Source organism: Diabrotica virgifera, chromosome 3 (assembly GCF_917563875.1).
Source record: "Diabrotica virgifera virgifera chromosome 3, PGI_DIABVI_V3a".
NCBI classification, from domain to species: domain Eukaryota; kingdom Metazoa; phylum Arthropoda; class Insecta; order Coleoptera; family Chrysomelidae; genus Diabrotica; species Diabrotica virgifera.
In genome coordinates, this window is record NC_065445.1 from 44,878,915 (window position 1) to 44,906,729 (window position 27,815).

Consider the following 27,815-nt stretch of genomic DNA (forward strand, 5'->3'; position numbering starts at 1 on the left):
ATTAAAAAATGTTTTTTCAATAGGTATATAATGGTTGAAGTCATTAAACATGATATTTTAAAGTAACACTTTTGTGGTTACAATTCACCACAATATACGTTCACTAATAGGTAAAATTGTTACAGTAGGATATACAATATTGGTCGTTATGAGAATGTATAGACCGACCTATAAACTATCATCAAGTCATTGGTTTTTCATTAAATTGTAATTGTTTTCAAAATATACTACTGATTCTATATAATTTAAAGTAACCTTGTATCTAACAGTGTACTTAATAATTAATACAAACACGTAAGGAAATATTGATAGGCAAACTGATAAATAGGTGCTTTTTTACTGAGGAATGTAAAGAATGTTAGCTGCTCATTTTTTCTAATAATGGATTCGTTATAAAAATATAGATCAAATAAAACATATTACAGTAAACTCTCCCTTAACGGACACCTCTCTTCGCCGGACACCTCCTCTATACGGACGATTTTTAAAACAAAAATTATTCGGCCATATATGAACCTGTACCCTTTAACTCCCTTCGACGGACACTCTTAACAACGGACGCGGACAGTAAATGATGTGTAAATGCGGACAGTAAATGAAAAAAATTTAATTTTTTTTCCAAATATTTTACAATATAAAACTTCAGTATATAATACATTTATTATTTCAAATCAATACAGATGTCCACGAAATGATATTTGATAGTGTTCACGTTATCAACACTACATAAGTAATAAAAATTTAGGGCCGGTTGTTCGAACGCTAATCAAAAATGGAATCAACTGATCATTATCAAATATTTAATTACTGTCACCAACTGTCAATATCAACTTTGATTGGGTTGCTGAAAACATAATTGATTACAATTATGGCATTAAATGATTAGTTAATCAATTATGTTAATAATTGTTATGTTAATTAATAATTAAGTAAGCAATGAATTATGTTAATTATCATAATGATAATTAATCTAATTGATTACAATCAACTGATTAGCGTACGAACAACGGATTTTGTTATTTGGTGGTTGTTAAGGGGACTTGATTATAATCAACTTCTTGATTAGCGTTCGAACAACCGGCCCTTAATGTTTTTGTTGGTCGGTGAACGAAATGCGACACCAGGAAATTGTGAATTGTGTTTTCACTGGAACAAGGATGGAATTTTAACCGGAATGTCTGATTAAGCATATGCAATAGATGTCGTTGTATTTTTATGAGTGTTTCCTTAAAAAAAATATTTTTGGATTAAATTTCATAATAAATTTTGTGTCTATTAGATGCTTTTAAGTTTGAAAGAAAGAGTCGATGTGGTTCATTATGGAGAGAAGCATAAGTTAAATATTAGACAGTTAGCTGAAAAATTTGGAATTGGAAAACCTCAAGCCAGTGAAATTTTGAAACATAAAACTGATTTAATCAATCAGTTTTCTGAGAACGGTCACCTGGAAGCGGAAAGAAAATTTTTGAAAACCGATGGTACTGCATTAGACCTATAAATAATAATTGTTTTCGATTGGTTTTGTGAAGTGCGGTCTAAAAATATTCCTGTTTCTGGTAAAATTATTCTAGAAAAGGCATTAGAAGTTGCAAGGGAATTAAGCGTTGAGTTTTGTTCCAACACAACGAAGAACCATCATGCAACGATCACGTTACTATAAAATAATACGTTCCATGCATTCTGTGTATGTATATGGTGCGTTCCATGGGGTATTTTGGTCACAGCGCAGGACGGTAATCGTTACATGGACGGTTTTCGTCGTGTTGGAATAAACCTATTATTATCGCAGATGAGACGGGATTATTTTTTGGGAGTTTAGAGCATTACCCAAGAAAACTTTACCCTGAAAGGAGAAAGGGGCATTGGAGGCAAGGCTTCTAAAGATAGGATCACAATTCTATTTTGTACCAATATAATATTTTGATAGAAGAATGCAGAGAGAAAATCGAGAAGTTCAATATTCAATCTTCATAGACAATACTGCGTGGTCATCCACAACTTGTGTTGTGTAATATTAAAGCTAGTATCTCTTTTTATAATATATACTGTTATATTTCTATTTGATATAAAAATTAAAATTTGATAATTATAAACAAAATTCACTTTAATATAAAATATTTTCAATTTTCTCAACCACGGGCATACAAATTTAAAACAACCTGTATACAACAAATTGTTATATTTAATTTTAAGAAGTGATTAGAATAAGCGTACGAAACTCGGAACAATGTGCTTAGATAAACAAAGTGAATGACGCGTACCATTATCGTTCTTCTCGGTAGGTCGATCATTAGCCTATGCTAAATAAAACTCAGTGAAATAGATGATAGTTCATTATCGTTTTTCGCGGAAGGTTTCGATCATTAGCCTATGCTAAATAAGACTCATTTGAAAGAGAGAATAGGTCATTAAAATTTGTAAATAGTAGAAAGTTATTTTAGAATGGGAATTAAATATTTTCTTTTGAAATCCATTAAGCATATTTAGAAAGATTAAAAATTGGTTTTGAGGAATACTGCGAATGAGAGTTTGTGGTGGAAGATTGATTTGTGAATCTGGAAGGGATATTTAGAAAGTAGGGGAATGGATGACAAAGTGAGGGCAGAATGTTTTGAGCTGTCGAGAAGTGAAGTCGAGTAGTAGACGGTAGTGTTCGAGGAGTGAGAAAGCCGGTAGTTCCGTGAGTGTGGAGTATCTATCGTGGAACGAGAAGTAGGCCAGGTCGAGAGTAAAAGAACCTCCTTGAGCCAAGAGTGTCCCGGTAGCTGATAGCAGTTTCGAAAAAGGTAGAACACAGCATCACGACAAAAGCAGGAACGAGAGCTATTCGAGCTAGTTTTTCAAAGGAGAACATTACTGGAAGCCAGGGCGAGGTTTGATCGCAGCCAAGGATAGCAGGAAACGGGTCTTGTGTGAGGACATTTTCAGTTCACCAGGAAAAGGTCAGTCTCATTTGTTTGGACGTGAATGTATGGGTTTTTCGTATTAAATTCCACATAAAAAATTGAATAACATAATCAATAATATCAGAAAAGCTTCATCAAAGTTAAATAGAGTTGTTCCTAATAACTCCTAATAGTTAAATGTTAATAAAAACTTTCAATTGAAAACCAAAAGGAAATAAGATTCCCATTTGTAAATGTTATGTTTAAGAATAATAAGAAATAGCAAATATTAAGCATTGATTGCCTTTTAAATAAAATAAAAAATACTTTGATTATAATTGTAACCCATATGTGTATTTTTTTTACTCTTTTCTTTTCTATCCCGATTAGGAACCATTAAGAAATATTTGAAGCCACGAAAGTAAGTAATTAATTTATAATTCGCCCTGAGATTGAAAACATATTGATATGTGATCTGGTTAATTAATTAGATTAGTATTAATACATTGATTAAATTAAGTGACATATAAGAATATTATCTCATATCAATAATCAAGATCACATCAACTGTCGTCCAACGTGGAAAGCTTTGTAAAGTATTTCTAGTGGCAAATTTGAAGGATAGAAAGAGTAAAGCCGGTATTTGAAAATTTATATGCCTGTGGTAAAAAGTGAGATACTTACATTTGATAACATAAAATTTTAGATCTCTTTAGGTACAAATTTTACATAACTGATTTAATATTTTATTTTTACGATATTTGCATTTGATATATTTATTGACAATTTATAATATTTGGGCGAGAAAAAGTCGTCTTGGTAACATACTAGTAAAATTTCATATTTGGCGGGGACAGCACTTCTTGAAAACAAATGTCTGTGACAAGAAGCCAAAGCAAGGACAACAAAAAACAAAAAGAATATTCAGACCAAGAAGATATTTTAGACACGACAATCATGGCATCAGAACAGCAAGAATTATCAGGAATAGATAAACTATTACAACTTATGCAACTCCAGTCACAAAAAATGGATGAAGCAAAACGAACAATGGATAAAAATCAGGAAGAAACATCAAAGAAAATGGATGAATCACAACAAAAAATGGATCAAAAAATGGATGAAACATCAAAGAAAATGGATAAAGTGGATCAAAAAATGGATGAAACACAACAAAAAATGGATGAAACACAACAAAAATTGGATCAAAAAATGGATGGAACACAACAAAAATTGGATAAAAAAATGGATGAAACACAACAAAAAATGAAACAAGCAATAGAAGAGAGCAACAAGAAAATGGAGGAACGCATAGAAAAGTATGAAGTGAAAATGAAGGACCACATGAAAGAACAAGAAATGAAAATTCAAAATAAAATAAAGGAAATAACGAATTGCCAGAAAAAGGAAATAGAACATTTGGAAAATAAGTTGGAAAATGCTATTCAAGTAGACAGAGAAGAAGTGGAAAAAAGAATCACAGAAATAGAAAAACAAGTCACCGAAAACCGGACGCAACAAAATGTCGGAGAAAGAAGAGAAATGGTTATACATAGCACAGATGACGTGAAGATAAGGTTTGGCGGGGATGTAAGAAGATTACACCCAGTGCCGTTCATAAATAGCCTGAAAAAGAAAATACAGCACATCGGAAATTTCGAAACAGCAAAAGAAACTATCAGAAACCATCTCAAAAATGAAGCAAGCCTATGGTTCGATTGCAAAGAAGAAGAATTTGATAGTTGGCAACAATTTGAACAAAAATTTTTGTATTATTTCTGGGGAAAAGTCCAACAATTGGAAATTAACAAGGAATTGCAAAATGGGAAATACAATGATAGGATGGGTATATCAGAAAGGACATATGCATTACAAATTTACTATAACGCAAAACATTTACAATATAATTACTCATCGGAACAATTAGTCGAACTGATTGCAAGACATTTCGAAGAAACGCTGGAAGACCATATCACATTGCAAAACTACAAAGACATAGATAGTTTATGCCAATTCCTACAAATAAGAGAATTACGTGTAAGAGAAACAAAATCAAGAAGGTCGCGAGAAGATTACAGGCCCCGAGAAACACAGGATTACAGAGATAGAAATCAAAATAGGAGGGACTATACAAGACGAGATTTTAATCCCAGAAGGGAAAACGAAAATAGAGACAACGGAAGAGGAAATTATGAACAAAGAAATAGGCAATGGAATGAGGACAGAAATCGAGAATACCAGAATAGAAACACCACACGCTCAAATCAAGAAAACAGAAATAATGGTAGACAAAATGAACAGGGATATCAAGAAAACCGAAACAGATCCGACAGACCAAGAGAAAATAGAAGAGAAGTAAATAATACCCAGACAGATGGATATGACGGAGAGAGACATTATGACGAAAATATAAACAACGATGAGCAACCGGCGTTTTTTCACGACGGCGCTCACTAAAAACCAAAAATCAAACAGGAATCTTTTGTAACCCCAAGGAGTTTATTAAATTGGCAAGAAACAACGAAAAGGAAAATGGAGCTAATTTAAAATTTGTGGATGGATTTATCAACGAGAAACCAATCAAAATTATGATGGACACTGGATCTGAAATAACATTGGTCAACAGAAAACTAATAGAAGAAGTTAACTTAACAAATTTAATTTACAAAATACCTAGGGTAAATTTAGTGGGCGCAAACAAACGGACATTGGCAACTATAAATGAAGGCATACGAGTAATGGTACGACTGGGTAAGAAGATGTATGCACTACAATGTGTAATAATGCCAAACATGTCACATGACATGATAGTAGGAGTTGACGAATTGGCAGAAAAACATGTAGTGATAGATTTTAAAAATAATACGATGAATCTAACAGAAGAAAAAGAAGAAGAACAGGACAAGGAACAGGAGAAACAAAATACGGACGAATCAGGTAAAGAACAAACAGTGGAAATGAATTTGGCAACGAAGCAAGGACAAAGAAGAAAAGGGAGAAAAAGTCAGAAAAAGACAAAAGAAAATGAAACCTGTGGCTCCTCAAAAGAAGAGTTGAGCCCAGAAGAAGAAAATTTGAGAGTATCAGAAACAAAGGAAACCTGGGATTCCTCAAAAGAAGAGACGAGCTCAGGAGAAGAAGAAATAAAGCAAAAAAATGAAAGCGAAAAAGATATGATCGAAACAGTGGCATTTGAAGAGGAGGCATATGAAAACGAGGATGCAGAATACACGATAAAAGTATGTGAAAAATTTGAGGAAAAAGACAGAAGATTAATATGGGAAAAAGGGAAAGACAACATAATAGCCGACACTCTAACACAGGATGAGGACACTGAAAATAAGGAAACAATTACTCTACAGGTGGGACTAATTAGAGTAATACAAGAAGAAGGGGTATAAGACGTAGATTAAAGTAAGGAAATATACAGGGAGTTGGTTTTGCCTCGAGAAAATTTATTTAAAAATGCAGAAAAATTTTATCGAATACAAGGCGGGGATTTGTTATATTTCTATTTGATATAAAAATTAAAATTTGATAATTATAAACAAAATTCACTTTAATATAAAATATTTTCAATTTTCTCAACCACGGGCATACAAATTTAAAACAACCTGTATACAACAAATTGTTATATTTAATTTTAAGAAGTGATTAGAATAAGCGTACGAAACTCGGAACAATGTGCTTAGATAAACAAAGTGAATGACGCGTACCATTATCGTTCTTCTCGGAAGGTCGATCATTAGCCTATGCTAAATAAAACTCAGTGAAATAGATGATAGTTCATTATCGTTTTTCGCGGAAGGTTTCGATCATTAGCCTATGCTAAATAAGACTCATTTGAAAGAGAGAATAGGTCATTAAAATTTGTAAATAGTAGAAAGTTATTTTAGAATGGGAATTAAATATTTTCTTTTGAAATCCATTAAGCATATTTAGAAAGATTAAAAATTGGTTTTGAGGAATACTGCGAATGAGAGTTGGTGGTGGAAGATTGATTTGTGAATCTGGAAGGGATATTTAGAAAGTAGGGGAATGGATGACAAAGTGAGGGCAGAATGTTTTGAGCTGTCGAGAAGTGAAGTCGAGTAGTAGACGGTAGTGTTCGAGGAGTGAGAAAGCCGGTAGTTCCGTGAGTGTGGAGTATCTATCGTGGAACGAGAAGTAGGCCAGGTCGAGAGTAAAAGAACCTCCTTGAGCCAAGAGTGTCCCGGTAGCTGCTAGCAGTTTCGAAAAAGGTAGAACACAGCATCACGACAAAAGCAGGAACGAGAGCTATTCGAGCTAGTTTTTCAAAGGAGAACATTACTGGAAGCCAGGACGAGGTTTGATCGCAGCCAAGGATAGCAGGAAACGGGTCTTGTGTGAGGACATTTTCAGTTCACCAGGAAAAGGTCAGTCTCATTTGTTTGGACGTGAATGTATGGGTTTTTCGTATTAAATTCCGCATAAAAAATTGAATAACATAATCAATAATATCAGAAAAGCTTCATCAAAGTTAAATAGAGTTGTTCCTAATAACTCCTAATAGTTAAATGTTAATAAAAACTTTCAATTGAAAACCAAAAGGAAATAAGATTCCCATTTGTAAATGTTATGTTTAAGAATAATAAGAAATAGCAAATATTAAGCATTGATTGCCTTTTAAATAAAATAAAAAATATTTTGATTATAATTGTAACCCATATGTGTATTTTTTTTACTCTTTTCTTTTCTATCCCGATTAGGAACCATTAAGAAATATTTGAAGCCACGAAAGTAAGTAATTAATTTATAATTCGCCCTGAGATTGAAAACATATTGATATGTGATCTGGTTAATTAATTAGATTAGTATTAATACATTGATTAAATTAAGTGACATATAAGAATATTATCTCATATCAATAATCAAGATCACATCAATACATACATGCACTTATTTTTAAAACATTTAGGTGAACATATTTTTATTCTCTTCAACGGACACCTCCTTTAAACGGACACTTTATGAGGAACGACTACTGTCCGTTCAAGGGAGAGTTCACTGCAGGTAGAGCCGCGCATTTAAAACTAAAACAACGGAATAAATCGATTTTTGAATACAGTACCTACCGGTGCATATATCTTGCGACGCTCCTTCCAAAACGGAGATAATAACAGCTATCAAATCTCTGAGAAATAATAAGTTCCTGGAAATCGATAACATTGCTGCCGAAATACTTAAAACTGATCCGCATCTAACTGCTGAAATTTTGCTTCCCAGAATCCTAGAGGTGTGGGAAACAAACCGCATTCCAGCGGACTGGAAAAATGATGTGAAAAAATTGAAGAGGAATAAGCTTGCTTAACACGATAAATAAAGTTTTCACGACCATCAGACTTAAAAGATTAACAAACAAGGATGAATTTCAAGCTAATCAAGCAGGCTTTAAACCAGAATACTCCTGCATCTTCTTTTTCTTCAGGTGCCATCTCCGCTACGGAGGTTGGCAATCATCATAGCTATTTTAATTTTTGAGGCAGTAGCTCTAAATAGTGGTTTTGAGCTGCATCCAAACCATTCTCTCAGGTTGTTCAGCCATGAAATTCGTCTTCTTCCGATGCTTCTTCTGCCATCTATCTTTCCTTGCATTATGAGTCGCAGGATGCCATACTTCTCGCCCCGCATCACATGTCCGAGATACTGTTTTTTTCTTTAATTATTGTAAGTTAAACTTCCTTTTCTTTACCTGTTCTTCTCAGTACTTCGTTGTTCGTAACTCTATCTACCCAGGAAACCCTCATAATTCTTCTATAGGTCCACATTTCAAAGGCGTTAAGTCGTCTCGTTGTCTCTACCTTTAACGTCAATGATTCCACTCCATAGTATAGTACTTTAAGAGGTAATGTTAAGTCTTTGCTACATAGGACTTTGATTTCTGCAGTGTAGTCATTATTTTCTGTTATAAGTGTTCCTAGGTAAGTGTACTTTTTTACTCTTTTGATCTGCTGGCCCTATACTATCAAGATTTCGTTAGTATTATGATTGTTTTTACTAATTTTCATAAACTTCGTCTTTTTGATATTGAGATATTCCGTACTCCCTACACCTTACTATTGTACTCATGAGTCTTTGCAAGTCTTGTAAACTATCGGCTATTATTACTGTATCCTCTGCATATCTGATGTTGTTAACTAAGACTCCATTTATCCTTATGCCGACTGTTTTATCTTCCAGAGTTTCTCGCATTACCTCTTCAGAATAAGCGTTAAATAATAGAGGTGATAGTATGCAGCCTTGCCTGACTCCTCTCTTTATTTCCATATCTTCAGAGGTTTCTTTTTCAATTCTTACTATTTTTTTCTGATTGTAATAGAGGTGTGTTATTAGTCTTAAATCTCTTTCATCTAGGTTTTTAGTTTTCAGAATTTCCATGAGTCAATCATATTTTACTTTATCAAACGCTTTATTGTAGTCTATAAAACAGACGTACAGAGGACGGTTAACATCCCAACATCTCTGTGTCAGCACAGATGTATTTCCATCTTAATAATGCCCAAGCCAACAAAAAACTCTCCGTTCACTTTGAAAACAGACTACTCGCTCATAACTCAACACCAAAATATCTTGGAGTGACTCTTGACAGAACCTTAAGTTTTAAGGAACACCTACAAAGAACGGCAGAAAAACTGAAGACGCGAAATAATATAATCCAAAAGCTATGTGGCACCACATGGGGGTCCTCAGCCTCCGTACTCAGATCATCCGCTCTCGGACTCGTATACTCGGCGGCTGAATATGCTTCGCCGGTATGGCTCAATAGCAAACACACGAAGATCATTGACACCCAATTAAACCAGACAATGCGAATGATCTCAGGTACAATTCGACCAACACCGAACTATTGGCTTCCCATTCTGAGTCACATTCCACCGCCTAAACTAAGAAGAAGTCATTCTCTTCTCAGAGAATATCGAAAAATCGAGGCTAACCATCAACTACCCATCCACCATGATAAGCTTGATATCGAAATGAAAAGACTGCGCTCCAGATATCCCCCATTGTTAAGGGCCACCTCCCTACATCAGGAACATTTCGACCTCACCAACGCTTGGAGAAGACAATGGGAGAGCGACTCACCACAGGAATCACACCAAATGGCCTGTATCGATCAGAAACCGCCAGGCTTTGAACTGCCCTGCAATACATGGACGGCGCTGAACAGAATAAGGACAGGGACCGGTAGATGTGCTGACAGCTTGCATAGATGGGGAAAGGCCCTTACTCCTGAGTGTGATTGTGGTGCGCAACGGCAGACCATCCGCCACATTATTGAGGAATGCCCCCGAAGGCGATATCCTGGAGTTTTCGATGAGTTCCTGAATGCGACCGAAAATGTTTTACAGTATATTAATACATTAGATGTTCGTTTGTGATACTTCATGTAGTGTTTTATATACTTTTTTTTTAAAATTATGTGTTCTTGTTGTATCTAAGCCATACGATAAATAAATAAATAAAATGTGTCAGCACGTTGAAGGAGAATAATGCCACTCTGGTACCCATACCATTGCGTCTGGTACCCATAGTGAGTGTCAATAATATCCAGCTACAGTTTAGACTGTATTCTGGCGTGGAAAATTTTCAGCAGAATTTTCAAGGTATGTGACATTAAGCTTATGGTTCGGGAGTCACTGCATTCTTTGGGATTCACTTTCTTTGGCAAACACACAAATGCTGATGTCAACATTTCTCTAGGGATGATTCCCGTAGTATAGATAGCGTTGAACAGTTCTACTATTATGTCCAGGTTTTTCTCGTTGACCAACTTTATCAGCTCGCTAGGTAATTCATCTGGACCAGCAGATTTATTGGTTTTCATAGAGTCTATTGCCTGACTAACCTCTGATTTGGTTATCTCTGGGCCCACATCTCCGGTTTGGCTATCTACGGATGATGTACTAGCTTCTCTCTGGTCATTTTTTTTTTTTTTATTAAACACAAGCTGTGTTTAGACTACTGAAATCTGGTCATCAGTTGACCATTATCAGTTCTTCTTTAACTTATATTACTAAATGATACATAATCTAAGATCTTAACCCTATGGTGTCCTCTTATTTTTTTTAACAAGTATGAAATTTTAATACTAAAACTAACACACAATACAACACTATGCTCTGCTTTTACACTAACACTTTACACTAACTCAAATGGTTTTCTTCGTTTGAGTCTTCTTTCTAGCCCAGTATTATCGAGGAGCTGGATGGCCTCGATGTTTACATGACTATGGAGCCGTTGTTCGTGACTACCTGCCATCTTCTTGATAACTTTGTCTACATCTTCCATCTCAAGATCCTTGTGGAGGTCGACATTTCGGATATACCAAGGAGCATCAACGATGTTCCGTAATACTTTATTCTGGAATCTCTGGATAATCTGAATATTACTTGAATTGGCACAGCCCCAGAGTTGGCAACCATACATCCATACTGGTCTAAGTATTTGTTTGTATAAAAGTATTTTGTTATATGTGGACAATGCAGAGTTTCTTCCCATCAGCCAATACATTTTTTTGTAACGGATACCTAATTCTTCCCTTTTCTTTTTAATGTGGACTTTCCAGCGAAGCCTTGCATCAAGTGTGATACCTAAATATTTTGCAGAAGATGCATATGGTATTTGGGCATCATTTATTCTAATTGGAATGTTTTCGATTTTTGTATTTGTAAAATTGACATGAATAGATTTAGATTCATTTAATTTGATTTTCCATTTTTTAGTCCAGTTGTGTATTTTATTGATTGCCAACTGTAATTTTTCTGCTGCTTCTTCGCTGGTATCACCTACTGCTAAGATAGCGGTGTCATCTGCAAATGTGGCTATAGTATCATTTTCCATTTCAGGTATATCGTATGTGTATAACAGGTAGAGAACAGGACCTAATACGCTTCCTTGAGGGACTCCTGCTCTGATTTCTTTTAGATCAGTGTACACGTCTTCTTGCTTAATTCTGAAATATCTGTCAGATATATATGATTGTATTTCTGAATATTGTTTAGGCATAAGAATTTTGAGTTTGTAGACTAAACCTTCATGCCAAACTTTGTCGAAGGCCTTAGCTACGTCTAAAAAGATTGTAGAACAGACTTTCTTTTCTTCTAATGATTTCTCAATTATGTTAGTCATTCTGTGTACCTGATCAATCGTAGAATGTTTATTTCTGAAGCCAAATTGGCAATTTTGACAAAATAAATGTCAAAGTTAATTTAAATTTGGAAATCTCTCCGAAAAATATTAATTTTTGGCGGATTATTTGATTTATACCGTTCTAATTTAGTTTGTTTAGTTTTGTTAAACTTTTCCTTATTTAGTTTACATTTTGAAAGTGTTCATAAGTTAAACGTTACTTGAAAACTCCTCTATGGAGTCATCTAGTGGAGGCGAACCGCCTGATATTGAGAATTCGATGGATAGTAGCTGTGATTTACAAGATTTAAATGGATTTCTACCCAACCAGCCTCAAAATAAGATAAGTAGTAGTATTAATCTTAACAATATTAATGAAAAACAAAATACTTTAGTAAACTCAGATCAACCAGAAAAAACCAGGCCTGTTTATTTATACGAAAAAATTGATTTAGGACCTTTTTACATTTTCATTGAAAACTCCAGTTTAAATTTTACAGGAAAATTAAACGCTGTTAAAATAGGCGAGATCCTATTTACGTTACATCCAGAAATTGACAATTATATAAAAAAAATTGACTCAATCGGACGCAACCGAGTTAGGGTCTCATTTAAAAATTATAGTAGCGCAAATGCTTTAGTTACTTCCAAATTCCTTATTCAAAAAAATCTGACCGCATACATTCCAAAATTTCAATTGTTTAAACTAGGTGTAGTAAGGGATATAGATTCAGATATATCGGAAGAATATCTTAAAAATAGAATAAAGGAATTTGATCACCATTGCAAATTCTCGGTTGAGTATGTGAAACGAATAACAAGAAAAATAGTAGCAGATGACAAAGTAATATTTAATCCAACAAAATCAGTTATTGTGTCTTTTAAATGCCAGAATATACCAAAGTATGTAGTAATTAATCATGTCTTACACACTGTTGAAAAATACCAGCAAAAGGTAATTATCTGTTACCACTGCTATAGGTATGGGCACATGAGTAAGCAGTGTAAAAGTAATCCTCGCTGTTTTAAGTGTCATGAATCTCACCTTTCCGATTCTTGTTCTTTATCATCGTTTAACAAAAAATGTCTATCCTGTGAAGGTGAACACTTCACTAATGAATGGGAGATATGCCCAGAATTTGATCGCCAAAAGAAAATAAAACATTATATGTCTGAAAACAGCTTATCTTTTAAGGAAACAATTAAACTCTTTCCTAAGATAACTTATGCATCTATAGCAGCCAATAATTCCTCAATAAATTCTCATCAAACTCCAAATATGAATGCACCATCCTCTTCATATTCCTTTACTCAATTGTCCACGTCTCAAACATCTTCCAATCAGTTCGCTCTACCTTCAGTTTCAAATAGATATACAATAATAAAACCACCAAAATACAAACGACCTATCTCTTCCTCACCAGACCAAGTAACAATGGAACATCAAAAAATAATAAAGTTAAACCCCATGTCCAACAGACCTGGTGGTATTATCACCTCTTCTTCGTATCAATCTACATTTAATCCAGAACAAGGATCTAAAATACATGAACCATCAAAAGAATTAACAGAATTAATATCAAATATAGTTACAAGTATTATCTCTAATATAAATCACAAAAATTTTGAAATTCCAGAAAAATCAGTTCTAGTAAATTCAATTCAATCAGTTTTAAGTTCTCTCTTATATAATAATGAATAGATTGGTAATTTGTCAATGGAATTGTAGATCGGCTAACTCTAATAGAGAAAACCTTATCCACCTATTAGAAGACCAGAAAGTTGATATCGCATTATTATCAGAAACTAGATTTAAACCAGAAAAGTATTATAACTTTCACGGGTACAATATTGTCAGAGACGACCGCTTTTCAGTAACTGTTGGCGGTGGCTCAGCAATTTTAATAAATTCAAACCTATATTACGAGGAAGTCACCATGAAAGTAGATTTAATAAACGTCAATAAAGTAGCAATAAAAATAAAGTTTAAGTCATATACTGTCACATTTATATCTATGTATGTTCCCCCAGGAACCAAGTTATTGTTACAACAATGGAACAATTTCATAACATCTATGGAAAGACCATTTATAATAGGAGGTGACCTTAATGCTCACCACATTGCCTGGGGCCTAGACAACCAAACAGATATGAAAGGTAAAATCTTGATGGACTGTATAGACGATAATAATTTAATATTCAAAAATGATGGCTCTCCTACTTTCTTTAGGAACTTCTCGAAATCGGCAATAGACCTGACCATTTGTACTCCTGACTTAAACCACCTGATCACTTGGAAAACACTTCAAGACCTATTTGGTTCAGACCATACACCTATAAGAGTAGAGTTAGAGGATCAACCAACTCATACATATAATCCATATTCACAAAAGTGGAATTTAAAGAATGCCGACTGGAAATTATATGAACAGTATTCGGAAGATGTATTCTCTCAATTTAAAGATATAAATTCTTATGAACAAATTTTGCACAATATAAATACAACTGCATCCTACTGCATCCCCAAATTTAAAATAAAAAAACCGACTTCCAGAGGAAAATACTGGTGGAATTTAGAATGTGAAGAAGCAGTCAGAAGAAGACAGGAAAGTTTTTGTATATTCAAAGAAAATCCAAACCATGAAAACCTACTTAAGTATAAAAAAGATGATGCACATGTCAAGAAGATCACTAAACAAACTAAAAGAAATAGCTGGAGAGATTATGTCGGATCCCTAAATAGGTCAGTCCCTATTAAAGATGTATGGTCAAAAGTTAACCGAATAAAAAATAGAAAAACAAAGAACAAAGTCCCTGTTATTCTGTCGGAAGCTTCGTGGATAGAAGAGTTCCATCAAAATATCACACCGCCGTCTGCAGAATTAGTAATTCCTGATTTACAACTAAATGCTCTGTACGACTATCCAGAACCAATCCGTTTCCTAGTCAAACCATTTTCTGCCACTGAACTAAACTTTGCGTTGAAGAAAAACTCAAATTCAGCACCAGGTGCCGATAATATCCATTACTCGATGCTATCAAATCTTTCAAGAATTGGTAAGGCTGCACTACTAAATATATATAATGAAATTTGGATGCGCCGCATAAAGATTCCTGACGATTGGCACGTTTACACTATTATCCCGGTTTTAAAACCAGGAAAATCATCAAAGAATTGGGATTCTTACCGTCCAATCGGTCTGGCTTCCTGTATACTAAAAACATATGAGAGACTTATTAAAAACCGTCTGGAATTTTGGCTAGAAAAGAACGACCTATTACCAAGAAGTCAGTTTGGTTTTAGAAAAGGTAAATCCACACAAGATAGCCTCTGCCACTTTTTAATAGACATTTATAGTTCCTTTACTTATAAGAAAGCAGTTAGTGCTTTGTTCTTAGATATAAAAGGGGCTTACGACAACGTTAATCTTCACATACTATACGCGAAAATGTTGGAAATAGGAATACCCGAGATAGTAACATGGAACATCATTAACTTATACATTAATCGAGCAGTTCACGTTAGATTAAATGGAGATCAATCTAACTCCCGATACACATCTTTGGGACTACCTCAGGGTAGCATCCTAAGTCCTATATTATATATACTGTATACTGCTGACTTAGAAACTAAACTTCCTCAACACATAAAAATCCTACAGTACGCTGATGATGTTGCGATATATGCAGAAAATAAGTCAATAGAGATAGATGTAATAACTACCTTAAATCGACATTGAATATTATAAAAAAATGGGCTACCGATAATAACTTAACAATATCAGAGAGTAAATCAACCATTGTTACCTTTACTAAAAAACGATATGTTCCTCAAAGCCATCTACAATTTGATAATACTAGTATTCCTTATAAAACTTCAATAAAATTTCTTGGCGTATTTTTAGACTCCAAATTAAATTGGAAAGAACACACAAATTACATATTACGAAGAATGGAAAATGCAATGAATATCATGAAGACTGTAAGTGTCAGTAACTGGGGAGCTGATCCAAACATATCAATATTACTATACAGAAATTTGATAAGATCAATCTTAGACTATGGATCTATTTTTTATGGCTCAGCATCAAACTCTGTACTCCAAAAAATCGAGAGGATCAAAAATAAGGCACTTAGGTTATGCACTGGTTATCTTCGTAGCACACCTATATTGGTCATGGAATGTGAGCTTAATGAACCTCCACTTTCATTACGCAGGGAATACCTAAGTGAGAAATTTATAGTTAAAACAGCGGTTAACGATAAACTGCTATTAAATAAAATTGTTCATTTAACCACCTCATACCTAACTCATTATTACTGGGAAAAAAAGAAACTGCTTTTAGTTGTGGAAAGCTTCCTCAACGTTTCTAATTCCATTGGCGACATACACCAAATTGAACAAAGCTCGTCTCGAAAGCTAAATTATGAAGATTATTTATCTCCAGTTAACTGTCATTTAAGTAATATTCGTGCGACAGACTTCCTTACTAAAATAGACCACCTTCAGTGTGTACAAAAAAACTGGGGGAGTTATCAGAAATTATATACGGATGGTTCAAAAATGGAAGGAAAAGTTGGATATGCTATATATTACCCACAAAAAAGTATAAAAATAAACAACAGATTACCTGATAAAATGACAATTTTCACAGCTGAACTTATTGCAATCAAAGAAGCATACAAAATATGTATTAATCAAAAAGAACTCAATTATGTTATATTTACAGACTGCCAAAGCATTGTAAAGACATTGAAATATAATGTACATAATTTTGCAGAAAATTATATCATCAGTGACATCATAGCAATGAACAGTGAAGCTTTGAAATCGGGCAAAAATATAATATTGTGTTGGATAAAAGCACACATTGGTATAAAAAACAACGAAATAGTAGATGATCTGGCTAAAAAAGCAACAACGAAGGAATCCACTCTGCATACTTATCAACTTCCTATGGGAGACATAATTTCTATTATGAGATCTATCAAACGGACGAAATGGCAGGAACAATACAATAATTCAGACAAAGGAAATTATTACAAAAAAATCCAGCCTACACTTCCCATCAAGACATGGTTTAATCAAGTTTCCAACAAAGGCTTTATCAAAACTATTTGTCGAATAAGAAGTAATCACTGTCTGACTCCAGTCTACAAAAGAGAAATAGGACTTGTAGATAATGATGAATGTTTATGTGGAGAGCTAGCTGATCTACAACATATGCTGTTAGAATGTCCTTTACATTTTATTGAAATATCAAACTTTTTTGCCAATCTAGTTCAAGTTAATGTACAATTTCCTTTTAATCTTATATACCTTTTACAATCAAACAATCTAGATGTTTATAAAATTTTATACAACCATGTTAATTGTTTAAAATTAAAGCTCTGAGAAAAAAAGAAAAAAAAATAAAAAAAAAAAAAAAAAAATTAAATAAAATAAAAAGTTACTAAGATCTAAACCTCCGCGAGGTTGAATCGGGTTTAGGTCTTAGCGCGATAAAAAAAATATACAAAAAAAAAAAAAAAAAAAACTAAAAAAAAAATAAAAAAAAAATAAAAAAAAAAAATAAAAATAAAAAAAAAATAAAAAAAAATAAAAAATGTAATAAAAAAAATGTTAAAAAATATAATAAAAAAAATAATAAAAAAAACAGAGTAAAAAAAAACAGTAGTACTAATAGTTTTAAATTTAGATACTAAGCATATATTTTGTAAAAGAGAGAATTCAAAACACATTGACTGGCCAGTTGGTTGCTTAAACCAGTGCCAATAAAACATAAACACACACACAGAAGCCAAATTGGTGGTTTGGAATCATTTTTTCTCTTCTATTATTGGTTTTATTCTTTTTAGCAGAAGTTTCTCAAAAAGCTTCGACATCACTGGTAAAAGTGATAATGGTCTATATGAAGACACTTCATTTGGTGATTTTCCTGGTTTTGGTATCATTATAACCTCAGCTATTTTCCATTGGAACATATCTCAATCTAAATGCAGCATTAATGATGTTGGTCAATTTGACTTTGGCTTTACGAGGCAGGTTTTTTAGTAATTCTCCAGTAATTAGATCGTATCCTGGTGCCTTCTTAGGATTTATATTGTCTTTTATTTCATCAGCTACTTCCTTCGGGGATGTTGGTCTGATTCTCTCCTCTGTCTGATTAGGCTCTATCGATATTTAGTTCAGAGAAATAAGAAAAAAAAAATATCGTGTTGGTGACACATCCCCCACCAGGCTGAAACCAAATTTTTCGAGTAATATGGTCATCTATAATAATAACCTATATGTTTCCTGCAGCCGATTTTGATGATATACATAGTTATAAACAAATGAAGATCAAAAAACGGTAAATTTTCGCTTTTTTCGTCTCTTACTAAAAAATTGGGCATTCTAAACAAATTTGAGAGTAATAAACTCATAAACCGTATAAAAAACTTCAATATGGCGTTCGCTGAATATGTCTATCGTTATTGGTTACTTAAAAAATTGCCAAATAAATTATAAATTTTGAGTTCTTATAAATATTCATAACTTATGTAAAAATTAACTTAGAACCTTCTTATTACATGGAATGCTGAGACTTATGGTACTTAAATTACACCCTAAATTCCAAAGCAATTGGTCAAATAGTTTAAAAGTTATTTAATTTGTTTATCCAAAATTAATTTTTTTTGCAACACTGTAAGTCAGAAAATGATGAAGTTACAGTAATATTTTGGATAGTTTATGAAAGAAGAAAATTTACAGTATTAATTTAATTTAAAAAAATGACAAAAGATAGTTATAGATATTGCAAACTAATTTTGCAAAAACATGTGAATTAAAAAAATGGGGGGGGGGGGCTAACTTTGTCCCTAAATGTCCTAGAACAGTTGTTTTTCTTTCTAAATGTGTATAAAAATTCAGTCTTTCTAAATATGAAAAAATAATTTTTCTACGGGTAGCGGTTAAAAAGTTATTTTAATTGTTTATAAGTTAGTAAAAAATGGACATGTTTTTGCAAAATAATTTTACACTGTTTAAAATTATTTTTTGTCATTTATTTTTAATTAAGGTAATAGTATAAATGTTCTTCTTTCATAAACTGTCCGAAGTATTATTGTAACCTCATAATTTTCTGACTTATAGTGTTGCAAAAAAGATGAATTTGGGAAAAATAAATTAAATAACTTTTAAACTATTTGACCAATTGCTTTGAAATTTAAAATATAATTTAAGTACAAGAAGTCTCGGCATTCCGCATAATAAGAAGATTCTAAGTTAATTTTTACCTAAGTTACGAATATTTATAAAAACTCAATATTTATGATTTATTTTGCAATTTTCTAAGCAACCAATAAGGTTGGACATATTCAGCGAATGCCATATTGAAGTTTTTTATACGATTTATGAGTTTTTTACTCTCAAATTTGTTTAAAGTGCTTAACTTTTTGGTAATAGACGAAAATAGCGATAATTTACCGTTTTTCGATCTTCATTTGTTTATAACTATGTATATCATCAAAATCGGCTGCAGGAAACATATAGGTTAATAATATAGATGTCCATACTACTCAAAAAATTTGATTTCGGCCTGGAGGGGGATGTGTCACGAGAAAAACCTTATTTCTCTGGACTAATTTGATCATTATTTTGGTCATCATGCGGTTTAAATGTATTTTCTAAATATGTGGCAAATATCTCTGCCTTTTGCTCATTACTTCTAGCCCAGCTACCATCTTCTAGTTTAATGGGTGGAGAGTGGGTTACTGGTCTTTTTAGCCTTTTTGTAGCTTTCCATAGAGAGTACTCTGTGCTACTATTATCCGTCAACTCTCTCAGGTAATAACTGATTGACTCATTTTTTATATTTTGAATCTCTCTTTTAAGTTTTTGACTAGCATTGTTTAAATTTGTTTTATCTTGGGGTGCTCTGGTTTGTTGCCACTTCCTTCTAAGTTTTCTTTTCTCTTTAATTAACTTTTTAATTTCTTTCGGATAGTTGTTTCCTTTGACGTTTGATCTTATAGTAGGAGTACTTTCCCATGCTGATTTTTGTATATTTTGTACAAGCAACTCAACTTCCTCATCTAGTTGTTCAGGTTTTTTTAATGGTACTGCTAGTTCAATTCTATCTTCAAGGATTGATCTAAAACTTTCCCAGTCTGTTAGTTTATTTGTTAGTATTGGGTTACAATCCTTTCTGATAATCGTGTCACTCACAGTGAGTATTATGGGTGAATGATCTGAATTCATATCCCAACCTTCATTAATATCTACATAGTTGGATGTCTCTGGTCATGAAATAGTTCCTCGATGTACTCTTTCCATCGTCGTAGTTTTCGTATAGACCACATTAATGCTGTGAGGGTAATAATGAAACAATCGGTTGAGTGGGACACACCCCTATACATGGTTTTTGTTGATTTCGAATGTTCCTTTGATAGATTACCTCTGTTATAACAGAAAACGGAGATGCAGAAAACGATATTCGTATGAGGATACGAAAAGCTCAACAAGCATTCAGCATGCTAAACCCTGTATGGAGGTCTTACGAGTATACAACAAGGACAAATATCCGAATTTTCCAGTCAAATATCATGTTCGTTCCACTCTATGGATGTGAAACTTGAAAAGTGACAAAAAAACCTTACAGACAAACTGCAGGTCTTTGTTAACAAATGTCTATGTCTATTTTCCGGCCTTACATCATCAGAAACGAAGATCTACTACACCTGACCGAACAAAAGTGGGTAGAAAATGAAATAAGGTCCAGAAAGTGGGGTTGAGTCGGTCAGACAAGGAACAAGAAAAAGGTCGCCCAGCACAAACTTGGAGAAGATCCATCGCGGTCGAGATAAGAGGTCAGGAAAGTCTTAGAATGAGAACCCGATGGCGCGTTTTCACTAAAGCTTAATGCTCCACTTAAGAGATCAAGAACCTTATACATATATAAGGACCGAAAACCCTTTAAACTCCAAAAGATGACGTGCCTTAACAATGACCATGGACACCAGGTGCTCCGGGGGTTGAAACTAATGGCGTATTCGTGTTCAGAAATCCTAAAACACTTATGATTACCTATAAATATGTAAAATTTTCACTAAACTAGGAATTAGATAAGTCAAACAAAACAAACGAATCTATGATCTCGCATTTTCATGGTCAAGATGTCGCTCATGATCAAGAGCACTGAAACTTAAGCACGGATTATATTTGTTTTCCTTAATGATATTCTAGTATGCGATGTTCGATTATTTATCTCCTTATTAATTTTTAGTTGATTTTATTGCCTTCCTTTGGTATCAAAGAAAAAAAATAAGAATATCGTTAATACACCAAATTATATCTTTTGGGTACCATTGGTCACTCATTGCTCTAAGTTGTAAGATGTAAAATGAAAGGATTGGGAGAGATACATTTTATTAGTTTATAAATCAAATTGAGATATAATTTTTAGTAAAAAACTTGAAAATAACTAGATTGATATTTGCAAAAACGTCGACATGTATTAAATTTTTTTTCAATACGTTGGTTGTAATAAATAAAATATATAGAACTCTAACTATCGTATGTACATTAAAAAGTTGGACAAATATAATAGATTACATACAGTGCGCTGGAATAAGTGTTACCCCCCCTCTCTACTAACTTATTTATATTTATTTTTAGCACATAACAAAACGCTCGAACAGGTCGGTTTTTAAAATAATCATAGTATATTATAGCATCAATGTTTCGAACTTTACGCCGTCCCTCTTCAGGTGAGAGTGATAACTTTGATTTTTTTAAATGGGAAAGTACATCATGTGACACATCATTTAAAAGCTCTTGAAAGACTGATTGCAAAAATGTATAATTTAATCCTTTTTGAGACCGTAGGCGCAAAATTTCGGTTGAATTATTTTGAAATGTATTATTTTTTTCAAATCCTGAGAAAACTAATAAGTATTTTTGAAAAATTTAAACGCAGAATGAAATACTACAATATTATCGAGGGTCAAAAGTCCCTGAGAACTTCTATAATGATTATTTTAATAAGTCACAGGGGTGGAAAGAAAAGAAAATTTACTCGGATTTTTAATTTCAAATATATCACTCAAAAGAAACTTTTGTTTATTCTAAGGGACTTTCAGCCCTCGGTAATAATGTAATCTTTTATTCTGCGTTTAAATTTTTTTAAAATACTAATTGTTTTCTCAGGATTCGAAAAAAATGAATGCGTTTAAAAACAATTCGATCGAAATTTTGCGCCTACGCTCTTAAAAAGGATTAAAGTATTATACATTTTTGTAATCAATAGTTCAAACGCTTTTAAATGAGCTATCACATGATACTTTCCCATTAAAAAAACCAAAGTTTTGCCTGCCACTTGAAGAGGGATCGCGTAAAGTTCGAAACATTGATGTTATAATACACTTTGATTATTTTAAAAATCGACCTGTCCGAGCGTTTTGCTTATGTGCTAGAAATAAATAAGTTATTAAAGGGGGTTAACACTTCTTATTCCAGCACACTGTATAAATATAATTTACTATACTCACCATAATTATAATAGCCTGTTGGTTCTTCGCCCTCGCCCTTTATCTCTGGATATTTCTCCCCTGCCATTATAAGGCAGTCAGTATCTGAAACTAAAAAATACTGCTAGGTTACAAGTATCTATTAAAGAAGTACAAAAAATATAAAATGGGTTTGTTCAAAGTAAGCATTACGTACAAATATGTTGTCCTATTTATTTATTGTTTTGATTATCGCCATTCTATAATTTTTCTCGTCTTGTCTGTCATTTTCGGATGAAACAGGTTGTGACACAACGGGCTGACTCAAAACAACTATTTCGACAATATCGGCGTTGCGGACTAAATCAGTTAGATCAGCTATTTTCCTTATTGTAGTAGTTTCCTTATTGTTATATTCTATCTTCTAACTGGCGTCATTATTTTGTAAGAATCTCTTTAATGGTGAACGATTTTAAAAACTTCATCAGATCAACTTCATCCAAAAAGTTCATCATAAATTCTCTTCTGTAGAGGCGTTTCATTGTATCAATAATTCTCTGGTGCATTGGTTGAACATTTGATGTACATTGGGGGAAAATAAGAACGAAGAAATTTTCATCTTCAGATCTTAGGGCTCGCTCATTTGGATAAGCATTATCCAGAAGAAGAAGCGATTTTTATGGCAACTTGTCTTTTTTAAATAAGACTGCTTAAGGAATAACATTTTATGTAACCAATATTGAAGGATATTCCAAGTTTTCCAGGCAGCATGTTCAGTATAAAAATGAACTGGAAGATTTTTCGGTTTCAGGTTTTTGAACCCGTTAGAATTTTTTGACTTTCTAATCACAGTTAATTTTAGTCTATGATAAGCAGATTCCATGACGTTTTTTAAATCGATTTAATTAATCACTGGATGCATTGAAAGTATCTTTGATTTTCAAGTTTTGGCCCAGAAATTGAGACGCTCTGACGCTCCCCAGTTTTTTCGTAGCAAAGCACTCGAAAAGTGCTTCATCGTGTTGTTGAGATGTCGACCTTTTCAATGCTTTGCGTACAGATGAAAGAGTCACACTGAGATAGGAAATTTTGTAGTTTCACTTTGTCTTTATTAATAACGCGTATTGTTTGCTTGCTAACATCATAGATTCGTAATTGTGATACCGTACTTTCCTCTTCTTCTTCTTTAGTCTATTTGCATACACTTCCGTTCTTCTCTGTTTTGTGCTATTTGGTTCCAATTTCTCCCCATCTTTGCTTTGATGCCGACTAGCCATCATTTTTGTAGTATGACTTCCTCTACAATGACTGTGTTCGCGTGGGCTCCAATGTACCGGGTGTCCCAATAAGAATGGCTCTCGGCCATATCTCAGGAACCGTTTATAGTAGAGCTTTGAAATAAAAAATTTTATAACAAAAGTTGCCTCAGGAAAAGCCTGGAAATTATTTCCATAATTGTGGGACGACCGCTAGAGGGCGTAATTGAATATCAAAAATTAAAAAATCTAAATTTTACAAAATTTTCCTAATGAAGGTGCACTGGAAATCCGATCGTCGTATTCTTCATAAAATTCTACGCATATTTGATTTGACAAGTTTAGGTCTACCTTTGGAAATAAGAGGTGGGGGTGAGTGGGAACCTTGTTATGAAGAACTGGCTGTGAGTCCGGTTCTGCTTAATCAAATTTTGCAAACTTGGTCTTGTTGAAGACAGATCTTTTTCGTCAATGTAAAAGTTATGATTTCGAACCAACTTACTGAGTAATATGCCAGCTAGAAGGCGTTATTTAATTTTTTTCAGAGATCTAGTGTTCCTTGGAAAATATTAAATACAAACATGCATTTTTAATACCATATTACAAAATTAGACAAAATTAGCAACAGAATAGCGAAAACCGCATGTTAATACCTTTTTTCTATCTCGAGATATCTTACAAAACGTGTAAATTTAAAAACATAACTGTTACTGTCACCGGTAAACGAAATTCATTAAAAGTAGTGTGCTATGGAAACAACAAAGAAACATTTTCCAGCTGTCAACGTATATTAGGTCTTTTCAACGCTTCTCATTTGTTTCGAGCCTCGTTCATATCTCGTATATTAATATTATACACGGATTATACGGCATATGACAGAGGCTCGAAACAAATGAGAAGCGTTGAAAAGCCCTATTACAAAGAAACAAAAACAACTATTTAGTGATGACATAAACGTTCAAATTTTTGCCCATCATTTTCGTTGCAAACATTTACTCTTTCAAGAGTAGATTGAACAGCAGCCTCAATTTCTGCTCTCGATATGCTTTGAATGGCGTTTAGTATTCTCTGGATAATGTATTCTAGAGTAGTGTATGATGGGCAACAGTTTGAATATTTAGGTCGTCACTAAGTAGTTCTTTTTGTTCTGTGTTATATTTAATTTTAATAGTATTGTTTCTCTTTATATTGTTGTTTTAATTAATTATATTTTTATACGTTGACATCTGGAAAATATTATTTTGTTTTTTTCCACAGCACACTACTTTTCATTAACTTAGTTTACCGGTGATAGTAACAGTTATCTATAAAATTTACACGTTTCTCGAGATATCTTGAGATAGAAAAAAGGTATCGACATGCGGTTTTCGCTATTCTATTGCTAATTTAATCTAATTTTATAAAGTGTGATTAAAAATGCATACTTGTATTTAATATTTTACAAAGAGAACTGGATTTCTGAAAAAAATTAAATAACGCCTCCCAGCTGGCTTATTACTTATTAGGATGGTTCAAAATTATCACGCTTACATTGAAGAAAAAGATCTGTCTTCAACAAGACCCAGTTTTCACAATTTGATTTAGCAGAACCGGACTTACAGCCATTTTTTCATAACAAGGTTCCCACTCACCCCCACCTCTTATTTGCAAAGGTAGAGTTAAACTTGTTAAATCAAGTATGCGCAGAATTTGATGAAGAATACAATAATCGGATTTCCAGTGCCCCTTCGTTAGGAAAATTTTGTAAAATTTAGATTTTTTTATTTTTAATATTAAATTACGCCCTCTAGCGGTGGACCCACAATTATGAAAATAATTTCCAGGCTTTTCCTGAGGCAACTTTTGCTATAAATTTTTTTATTTCAAAGCTCTACTATAAACGGTTCCTGAGATATGGCCGAGAGCCATTCTTATTGGGACACCCGGTACAATATTTCCCGTCTCCCTTTCGTTGTTTTGTTGTGCCACTTGTCCTACGTAGTTCCATTTTATTTGCGCAATTCTTCCAATTACATCTTCCACCTTCGTCCTGCATCGCACGTCCTCATTTCGTGTATGTTCCCGCAGAAATACTCTTAACATAGCTCGTTCGGTCGCCCTTCGAGTCGTTCTCAATCTATTGAGAAATCAAAAATAAAATAAACTACTTTCTAGAAAAACCATTTGATGTTAACTAAAAGTGAGTTATAGGTAATTAAATGTATATTATTTTCGGTGAGTACCCAAGTCTAAATATTCAAGCTTAAATAACGCGAAAATGATGCATTTTATGACATAAACTTATTAAACATTTGTCTAAGTACTTAGAAATATCTATCAAATGAGCTCCCGAACGAGTCGATAGCATTAAAATTTATGCTCTAAGAATTGTTCAAAATTTATCTTTTAAAATTTTTTCCAAAAATGTTATTGTGTTTTTTAAATAACTCAGTTGATTTTTACGATATCAGATTCACCTAAACACCATTTGAAAGATACTTTCCACTTCCAGGGCTATTAAACTACATTAAACTTAATATTTTAAACCGCTTACTTTTTTAAAAATAAAAGGTAAAATGAACCCGGTTACATGGTTCTCGCAGCAAAATTTGAGATTTAAACATTTTTATATCAGTTAATTTTTACCCCACAGAAATAGTAATTGAGGTAAAATATTTGCTATAGAAAAAACTAAAATTTGGTTATATGTATATTATCTTTACGTATATTGAGTATTTTTGGTGTTATTATCAAAAGAAAATGAAAATTAAGAAAATTTTAAAAATTCTGATTTGTTTAAGTCATACTTTTATTTCAAAAATATGCCTTCTAAACCGGTCAAAATTGTTGAAAAATGATTACTTATGCTAATATAAAGAAATTCTTGTGAGGCTTACAATAAATTTTAATTTTTGTGGAAATGGCATACGTTTTATTTTTCACTTTTTACTAAAAAAATCGAAAGGGAAATCATTTTCATCATAACTTGCTTAATTTTGAAGCTATTCTCTTCTTCTTATGCTTATTTAATAGGTATTCTGTAGTGCTTTGACAAGTGTTTTGCAGGTATATTTTATAAAATGCATCGTTTTCCTGTTATTTAAGCTTGAATACTTAGATTTGAGTACTCGTCGAAAAAAATATACATTCAATTTTACCCATAACTCACTTTGAATTAATATAAGTTTAGTTCTTTTAGTAAGCAGTGTATTCAAATTTTGATTATCTTTAATTTTGGTAATTATAACTTAGTTATTAAGTTATACGTAACAAATAGCTTTAAAACATGCATTTTTTGCGAAAAAATAAAATCTTTGATCTTTAATAACTCAAAAAGTGTTGATTTATGTTAATAACTTTATATAACAAGTTTTGCTTAGAATTTGTCCCTTTATCGACTTATGGTATTATTGTTAATAAAATAATTTTCACTCCGAGATGCGGTGGCATCCACTCCCAGAGTAAAAGCGAAGTTGGCATCATGTCACCTTTGTTCCTTGAGGTATCATCTAACTACTTAACAATTTTTGATGAAAATTGATGAAGGTTCAACGAAATCTGAGGTGAAAATCTTCAGTGACTACACTATATCGTGTCCACTCCATGGAATGGATATTTTCCTCTAGTTTTTGTTTTATCATTTAAACATTTTTTTGCGTTTAAGAATGGTTGCTTGCTCCCATTTTGAAAACAAAGACACGTGTTAAGAACATAACAGAGTATTGACTCTTTTCTATTGCACTTTGCACAACTAAATCTCACGTATTCGGCGTAACACACAGCAGTAGATGACAAGCAAATTATTTCCAGGGATTCCCAGAGCACTGGCGCTATCGATATTGCACCATGCGTCTCCCCCACGGCGCGGTGTATAGTTTCAATCGAGTGATTTACTATGATATTCTATTTCGATGAAACCTCAAAAATGCAATTTGAATAATGGAAATCATAGCATAGCATGGATAATCCGCAGCCCGGGTAAACCGCGAACAGTTAATTAGGATTCTACTGCAGATACATTTTGAAATATTATTGCAAAAATGCGTAACTGAAATAT

The 27,815-nt window shown here is 33.1% G+C and overlaps 1 protein-coding gene across 5 annotated transcripts in view; it reads right to left on the minus strand.

Moving 5' to 3' along the window:
• Positions 1–27,815, minus strand: part of LOC114342894 (solute carrier family 41 member 1) — a 348,268-nt gene that overhangs the window by 152,827 nt on the left and 167,626 nt on the right. For all 5 annotated transcript variants that reach the window (XR_007696712.1, XM_050645087.1, XM_028293724.2 and 2 more), the window contains one exon: positions 22,566–22,655. Coding sequence is in view for 4 of the 5 variants with exons in the window: in XM_050645087.1 (XP_050501044.1) it covers positions 22,566–22,655 (90 nt within the window). In the remaining variant the exon portion in view is untranslated. The remainder of the gene's footprint in view (positions 1–22,565; positions 22,656–27,815) is intronic.